Source organism: Mus pahari, chromosome 19, assembly GCF_900095145.1.
Source record: "Mus pahari chromosome 19, PAHARI_EIJ_v1.1, whole genome shotgun sequence".
Classification (NCBI taxonomy): domain Eukaryota; kingdom Metazoa; phylum Chordata; class Mammalia; order Rodentia; family Muridae; genus Mus; species Mus pahari.
This window is the reverse complement of record NC_034608.1, coordinates 48405733-48414277: the sequence shown is the minus strand read 5'-3', so window position 1 is coordinate 48414277 and position 8545 is coordinate 48405733. Positions and strand designations below refer to the sequence as shown.

The 8545-nt window shown below is 50.8% G+C and overlaps 1 protein-coding gene across 1 annotated transcript; it reads right to left on the bottom strand.

Annotated features, from left to right (window-relative positions):
* Positions 1-438: 438 nt before the first annotated feature.
* Dusp26 (dual specificity phosphatase 26) lies at positions 439-7483 on the bottom strand. Its single transcript, XM_021219438.2, has 5 exons — positions 7112-7483; positions 6706-6847; positions 4879-5174; positions 2761-2975; positions 439-1291 (listed from the first exon to the last, which is right to left on the bottom strand). The coding sequence occupies exons 3-5, from the start codon at positions 5097-5099 to the stop codon at positions 1092-1094; spliced, it is 636 nt and encodes a 211-aa protein (XP_021075097.1). The 5' UTR covers positions 5100-5174; positions 6706-6847; positions 7112-7483; the 3' UTR covers positions 439-1091.
* Between the last annotated feature and the right edge of the window lie 1062 nt (positions 7484-8545).

Genomic DNA, 8545 nt, shown 5'->3' with positions numbered 1-8545 from the left:
TTTTCGCTAGAGTTGTGGTGACTGCCTGGGAGTTGAGACAGCATGTTCTTCCTGCTTGTCTACACTCCTCCGAGGGAAACCTGGAAGGATTTGAAGAGAAAACAACTGTCCCTTAAAACTTTGGCGCCTACAGTAGGACACTTAGGCTAATCTTGGTTTAAGATTAGTATTCTGTTGTCTCATCATCGCGAGGGGCCAGAGAGACCTATCCTTGGAAGATGAAAGGTCCCTGGGTGGCTCGCCTCGGGACAGTACCGCCAAATAGCTGCAGACATCCAGATTTTGGTCCTCTGCTGCCCCCTTGTGGATAAGTTGGAAATAACAGCTCAAGCTTTCATAGTGTTGTATAAGAATTGGTGAAGGGTTTGATGGCTAGAAAGTGAGCCAGGGGTTCCCAGAAGGGAGGGGTCAAACTGTTAATGACGCCAAGACACTTTCTTCTTTTTCACCTCTTTATTTTTTTTTTACTCCAGACGCATGGTTTTCAGTGAGAATATGACCACCTAAAAGACTCCATGTCATTTGACCCTGAGCAGCTCCGGTAGGGTGTCATCACACACCTCCTCTTCCTGGAGTTGCACAGCTATAACCTATAACCTGCTCCCTCTGCATTGGTGGATTTCACACCATTCCACCACCGACCGACTCTTATGTTGCTTTCTGCAACCTGGACCACCTTCCTTCACTTCCATGTGTCTGCAACCCTGACATCCCCACTGCTCAGGTACTGCAGGGCAATGGTCCTTTTGTTTGGAAGGTGAGAGAGGGGGACACTTGAACACAATGAGGGGAAGAGATGCTGAGTCATTTGGGCACACCCTGCTCTAGCCCAGGGCTGTCCTAATCACACAGCCATCCTCTTACAACTCAGTTGCTTCCTTCCCGGGTCAGCAGCCCCCCCACCCATCACACTGCCCAACCTGGCTCTCCATCCCCATCCCCAAAGAGCCACAGCGGTCTTGGGGCTCTTCGCTCTCCTGCCACTGGGGAAGGATGGGTTGTCTGGCCTTTCTACTACCTGCCACTTGGGTTTTCTCTTCCCAGCTGGGAGCCAGGAAACCACCCAGAGACCTGGCCTGCTTCCTTTCAGTTCATGCCTCTAGACCCTGCCGCAGCCTACGGTCCAGGGCTAGGAGCTGCCTCAAGAAGCCCCGGTTGGGGGTAATGCCTCGGTGGTCCTTGACTTTCTTGATGGCCTCCACAAGGGTGAAGTGGTGATAGAGCATGAGGTAGGCCAGCACCAGGGTCGCGGATCTGCTCACTCCCACTGCACAGTGCACCAGGATCTTCCCTGGGAAAAGGAAGACAGACATCTGAGAGACTGCTGTGTGTGTGTGGGGGGGGGGAGGTGCTGGGAGAGGCTAGGGATTGGTCAGCATGGTCCACTTGACTGTAAGCCCGTGGCATAGGGACTTCGTGAAGAAGAATGGTGCTGAGAATGTAGATCCTGGGCTGGTGAGATGGGTCAGCGGGTAAAGGCATTTCCCACACAAGTCAAACAACCTGAGCTTTATCCCTAAAAACCATGTAACGGTAGGAGAGAGACCAGATACCACAAAACTGTCCCATGGCCTCTGCAGATACAGCATGGCACATATATGTGCACACTATACACACACATGCACACTCCTATGCGCTCACACACAAACATACGCGTGTATACTTATTAGCTGAGCATGTATTTAGGATGAGTAAGACCCTGAGCTGGATTCCCAGCACTTCAAGACAAATAGCGAGGGTCCCTGGCAGTGGGGAGAGGCCTGGGAAGAAAAAAATGGAGGGGGTATTCTGAATCCTCTTGTCTTTGCCCTTCCCCCACCCCCAGTGCTAGGAGACAGCACCCTTGCCTGATGAATGTTTTACAGACCGAGCCATCCCCTCAGACCCTTCTTAACTCTTCTTTCATTGTTTCAGTTTCTTTTTGGTATTTGAGACTGAGTCTTGATACATTGTTCAGGCTCAGTTCAAGCTTGGGCTCAAACAGGGCTGCTGCCGAGGTCTCCGGAGTAGCTGGGACTGATGGGCACTGTGACATTATGCCCTATTTGCCCACCCTTCTATCTTGCTGTTCCCCTCAACTACTGAATATATGTTTATCTACATATACAATTGTTTCTTTATGTTCCAAGTGGACTGATCCCAGGACAACCTACCCATTACTAGCACACATGGATGCTCAATTCCTACATAGAAAATGACACAGCGTTTGTATAAAAACCTACACAGCCCCGTGATATACTTTTGGACATCTCTAGATTACTTACATCCACTAAGAAAATACAAATTCTCTGTAAATAGATGTCCCGCTATACTATCCGCGGAATAATAAAAAGAAATAAAAAGTTTAAACATTCTGTATGTACTTCTGCCCCCATTTATTTTCAGTCTGCTGTTGGTTGTATTAAGAAAAGTATTAAAATTCTGACACTCTCTGTAAGCTCAGCATCTAGTAGCATCTTACTGTGGGTGAATGGCCCAAAACGATGCCCTCATCATTTTTTTTTTTAAAAAGATTTATTATTTTATCTAAGTACACTGTAGCTGTCTTAAGATGCACCAGAAGAGGGCATCAGATCCCATTACAGATGGTTGTGAGCCACCATGTGGTTGCTGGGAATTGAACTCAGGATCTCTGGAAGAGCAGCCAGTGCTCTTAACTGCTAAGCCATCTCTCCAGCCCATCTTATTGTTATCCCCCGGGGCTTCTAAATGCCACACCCATTGTTTTAGTTCTTTCTTCCTTTCTGCTTTCCCTCCTACCTCCTGGCTGGCTCAGTGCCCGATGGATGAAGTGGGCAGCCGTCTGAAAGTGGACGCTCATGTCAAAGGCTGGAGAGTCGTGTGCCTCCACACCCAGATAGCGGATGCCCAGTCCCTCATAGGCCTCGGGGGTGCCACGCCACCTGTTGTGTGAGGCATTGAGCACGTGGGTGATGCCCAGGCGACGAAGCTCACGGCGGTTGTTGGCCATGTCCCTGTGTTAAAGAGAAGTTAGAAGGGGTATAGGGATGCCCGCGGTACCAGGAAGCTTGGCTAGGTGCTGCTGATGGCTGTGTACCTCCTCCGTACTTACTAACGAGGTGGAAAAGAGGAGAATGGCTAGTGACTCGGGTCAGGGTGAAGATGGCTATCATTAAATACTGGGAAGTGGAATTTTTCACTGGTCTGTAGGGTTCTAAAGGGCAGAACTAGGATCAAAGGACTCAAGAAAAAAACCAGTTTGGATTTCACGCAAGGAAGTGCACATTAGATAGAGAGCTCTAGCTGACCAGAGGCTGGAACACTTCAAGAAAGATTGATTTTCCTAAACAAACAAACAAACAAACAAACAACAAAAGCAAAAACAAAAAGCCGGGTGTGGTGGCGCACGCCTTTAATCCCAGCGCTCAGGAGGCAGAGGCAGGCGGATTTCTGAGTTTGAGGCCAGCCTGGTCTACAGAGTGAGTTCCAGGACACCCAGGGCTACACAGAGAAACCCTGTCTGGGAAAAACCAAATCAAATAAAACAAAAAACAAAAATAAAAAAAAAAACAAAACAAAAAAAACCTAAAAAACAAAGATTGATTGTCCTGACACTAAGGTGTTCATACAGGGAGAAGTCCTCAGTAGACCGACCTGGGGGGTACTGCGGTGGGAGCTGTACATCAGGGGCTTTGTTAAGCCTGCTCTGCTCCTATTTCATGCCTTTGCTGTGGCTGTAATTTCATGGTATGATGTGTGTGGTCTGCTTAGCCTATACAGCACCCTGGATTCAGTCCCCAGAACCAATAAATGAGTGCACGGTCTGGAGAGACGGCCCAGTGGTTAACAGCCCTGGATGATCTTCCAGAGGTCCTGAGTTCGATTCCCAGCTTCCACACAGTGGCTCACAACCATCTATAACATGGAGTCCCCATGGAGTCCAAAGCCTTCCTTTGGTGCGCAGACATGTTTGCAGGCAAAGAATCCCATATACATAAAACACACAAATAAATAAGTCCCTGATAATCTGTAGAGTCTGAGTCATTCCTTAGCCCGCTATTGCTTTATATTCTCCTGGCACGTCTGCTTCTAGCCTGTATGTCCTTGATCCAGTCACAACTTTTCCCAGTTCCTTTTCCCTCATCCGCGACCCAGGGACAGTGACCTCCTATTTCACAAAGCTGTGGTGAAGTGTTAATGCGTGTGCAGAAAAACCCTCCCCAAACCCAAAAAATCCAAAACAAACAAACAACCCCAAACCAAAACCAACCAACCAACTTAAAAATTCTCAGCTGGGCAGTGGTGGCGCACACCTTTAATCCCAGTACTTGGGAGGCAGAGGCAGGCGGATTTCTGAGTTCGAGGCCAGCCTGGTCTACAGAGTGAGTTCCAGGACAGCCAGGGCTACACAGAGAAACCCTGTCTCGAAAAAACAAACAAACAAACAAACAAACAAACAAACAAACAAAAATCTCACATAGTGGAGACAAGGGGGGAATGTTCTGCATTTAACAACTCTCTCTTCATGACCTTTAACTGTGGTGGCTTTGTTTGGTCTCCCTTTCAGCTTCCTGCCTACTGCTTCTGTCTTAGTGGCTACCTTTCCCCAAAGCCATGGCACAATAGCTGGAAGTTCAGAACAATGTGTCTGGTCTGTAGTGTTGGCACATGATACACGATCTTTCCTAAATGGGTAACAGTATTTCCTAAACGGAGTTTCTCTGTCCAGAGCTGAGTATTTTAATCATTCCCTCCAAATCCCTCGGGCCCTCAAGATTCTATTGTTTGTCCGTGTATCTGTTCCCTTTCATCTTCAGCCTGGAATCAGTAAGGTAAGTCGGCCTGTCACCCTCCTTCTTTCCTCTTTGTACACACATGCACACACGCAGGCACGGTCCCCGGTTACCCATTACTTACTGGTCTCCGAGGTAGAGGCCCGGCCAGACTTCATCAGCATGGTTACAGGCTGTCTTGCCTGTGTAGAGGAGCCTTTCCAACTCAAAGACGTTGAGGAAGGGGTGGTGAACAGAGGGCATCTCCTCCAGGCTCCCTCGAGTACGGACAGGGGACCTTGAGCTGCTTCGGGAGAAGCGGGCCATAAAAGTCATGGAGGCCCAGAGCCAGTTACCGGGGCACATTTTCAAGGTGGCAGGAGCTGTGACCAATGTGGAGTGGTTTCAGCGATGATGGGCTCCGTCACCAGGTAGCTGTTGCTGGAAGCGAAAGGATGTCGGGTACACGTGAGTGAGTGAGTCCAGAGCAGCTATTTCCTTTCATCTCCATTGGTCTGGGCCCTGGGGAGTAGGTTCTTAGCTGAGAAAAGGAGTCTCTTAGCTCAGAGACTCAAATGCCTCCTTTCTCAAGCTGACTTGCGTGCGTCCCTCCACTAAGCTCTGGCTCTGCCACACAAGGAGGTGGGAGTCACGTGTCCTTGTTTATGGGGGGGGGAGGAGCAAGCTGCCCAGCTGCTGGGTTTCTCTTCCCCGGCCCCCCAACCCCCCACTGCCAGCCAACACAGAAACACACTGACATATACACACTGGATGCTTTGGTGCACACTGCCTGGACACTTGTCAGCCCAAATCTGGGTCTCATCTGCCTGGGGTTATATAGGCAGAGTCTAGGGAGCTCGGGGGGGGGGGGGAAGGGAAATGCCTGTAGAGCCATCCAGAGAGAATCATCAGGACGGTAACAGCAGCTGGGACCATGACATAAGCCAGATATGCCTCCTGGGCGACAGAGATGGAGCACATTAACCCATGCCTGCCCCCACATATCTCAAAGATAAGCTTGTCACGGGGGAAGGGCATTGTGTGTGTGTGTGTGTGTGGGGAAAGCGAGGAATGATCGAAAGAGGAAAAGCGAGTTTGGGAAAATACTCTGAACCGTAAGAGCTGATGGACGAGGAAGGCTTGAATCTATGTACACAAGCCTGCCAGTGGGAGGAGCCCCTCCTTTGACTATACCTCATCCCTAGGGAGAGAATTCTGAGTCAAAGCAGGGTTGGAGCTTTGTGTGTCTGTGCTTGGTGGGGGGTGGGGCAGAAGTGGGAAAAGCAAGTGTGGGGAGGGGCCTGGGGGAAGGGGTTTGGGGGGAGGGTTGGGGGGTTTCCTGCAGGCCCAGGGACAGCTGGGAGATTCAGAATGGCCATCTTTGTGGGATTCAACTGATCTGGCACAGCACAAGGGACAGCGTCAGCCTTAAGGAGCCTAGCAGGTGTGTCTCAGAGTACCTGTGGAGACCAGGAGCTTTGGGAAGGTGGGCTCCTGCTCTGAGCCTCACAGCTGGAAGAGACTGCCTTTGAGGCTTGCCCTAGGACATTTGGGCAGCAAGACAACTGTGGAAGACCTCCATCCATGATCACTTCCCGCTATGGTCCTGCATGTTAGGTGGGCTAACCTGCAGCATCTTCCTCCCCCCCAACCCCCATTCCCTGGGCTGCCATCAGCCTTAGGAACCTCTCAACGGAATGTCCAGCAATAAGAAGCCATCTTGACCCATGGCCTCACAGTGATCCCATCACACGCTCCCAGCTGGCCTAGCTTTCTCTTCTCTAAGGGTCAGTCTCTCAGAACACACCACAACCAGGGGCAGTGGGATCACAACTAATAAAAGATGAGTCTCTACTCAGGAGTTCAGGGACAGATAGGTTTTCAATAGCTTGTTTAGAAGATGTCTCAAAATCCAGTACTACAATCGACACCACCATTACCACCACCACAACAACTACCCCTCAGCACCTACCTTACTCCTAGGGCTCAAAGACCCATCCTTTCCCTCCAGTAACCTCTTGCAGAATAGATTCTGCTGCCTAAGTCCTGGTGAAAGGCACGGAGACTGGCAGGAGAGCAGAAGCAGGTAGCCGCTGTCCTCCGGACTGTTCCTCCTGGAGTAGAGGATTCAAGTTCAGGCTGGAATACACCCCTGGGCCTTTTCCAATCCCATTAACCCGCCACCAGAGGCCCTGGCCGCTGCCCCCCTCCCTCCGTCTGCTGTCGCGGTAGTAACAGGTTCGTGGCTGTCACCTTAGCCCTGTGCCAACCCAGACAGCCTGGCGCAGCGGGGAAGCAGGGCACAACGAGGTGCGCTGCGATGCCCCTGGGAACCTGCCCGGCCCCGACTCTTGTCCCCGCACCCCACATGTCTCTACCTCCTGGTCGCAAGGGTCTCAGATCCCGAGGTGGCCTGCGGGCTCCCGCAGTCCGGTGCCCATGGCTCCTTCGCGGCCCCCGCCGCCGCTGCGCCGCCGCCCCGGCGCGCAGGTGGATCGCAGCTATTTTTACGCCATGACACGCACATCGAAGCAGGTTCCTCTCGGTGTGCGCGCTGGTGACACTCAGGGACACTGTGTCACGTAGCGGTGGGAACCGCCACCCCGCAGCGACACAGCCCGCCCCTGTTTACAGCCCCGCGCAGGCCCGCAGCCCCGCCTAGCGTGTACGCCAGGGGCTGCTGCCCCTGCAGACTAATGGCAAAGCCTTGTTGCAAGCCTTTCCAGACAGGGTCTTCACATGGCTCGCTCTTCCCAGACAGAATTCATGAATTGCAAACGGCCTGCCCCACTCTTTTCTACACTCTAAAGAACAATCCTCAGCTACCCTTACTATTAATGGCGTTTACCAATAATGTTAGGCACTTCACCTGTCTTAGGGGAGTTTTATACTCATCAGATATGTATCAGACAGGCGTCTTCATCTGCATTTGGAGAAGGGAAGATACTGAAGTACAGAGAGGCTAAGCCCAGGTCACCAGCTAGGTATTGATAGAGCCAAGAATCAGAGAGTGGTAACAAGAGTTTCAAGTTCATGCTATGACTCTTCCAACCGGGCTGCCCGTACAAGGGAGTATGCACCTTGCATTTCATGCAGAAAGCCATTTCTGCAGTTTTTCAACTGTACACTCCACCCACCCCCGAAGAAATTAATCATCATTTCTTTCTCACATGCTGTCGTTCAGGGGTATCTGCCATCACCTGCTTCTCTATATGGTCAGCGTCAAGATCTTAAGTATTCAGAGTCAAGAGTCAAGGTCGGTGGTGCCTTTCCTAAGAGTCTTCTTTCGTTGCTTGTCTTTGTTAGGGTTTCTATTGCTGTGATGAAACATCTTGATCCCCCCCCCCCAAAAAAAAAGTTGGGGGGNGGAAGGATTTATTTGGCTTACACTTCCCTATCACTGTTCATCATCAAAGGAAGTCAGGACAGGAACTCAAACAGGGCAAGAACCTCGAGACAGGAGCTTGATGCAGAGGCCATGGAGAGGTGCTGCTTACTGGCTCGCTTCTCATGGCTTGCTCAGCTTGCTTTCTGATAGAAACCCAGGACCATCAGCCCAGGGATGGCACCGCCCACAATGGGCTTGGCCCTCCCCTATCAATCATTTATTAAGAAAATGCTCTACAGTCCTGCCTACAGCATGGTCTTTATTTTTTTATTTATTTATTTTTGTTTTTTGTTTTTTTTTTTTCGAGACAGGGTTTCTCTGTATAGCCCTGGCTGTCCTGGAACTCACTTTGTAGACCAGGCTGGCCTCGAACTCAGAAATCCGCCTGCCTCTGCCTCCCGAGTGCTGGGATGAAAGGCCTGCG

Excerpts from the sequence above, each read along its gene's own strand:
- Dusp26 (XM_021219438.2), bottom strand. The coding sequence starts at position 5,099 with ATGTGCCCCGGTAACTGGCTCTGGGCCTCCATGACTTTTATGGCCCGC. Across the intron at positions 2,976-4,878 it reads GGCCTCTACCTCGGAGACCA|GGACATGGCCAACAACCGCC; the intron begins GTAAGTAATGGG and ends TCTTTAACACAG. Across the intron at positions 1,292-2,760 it reads GGCACTGAGCCAGCCAGGAG|GGAAGATCCTGGTGCACTGT; the intron begins GTAGGAGGGAAA and ends TCCTTTTCCCAG.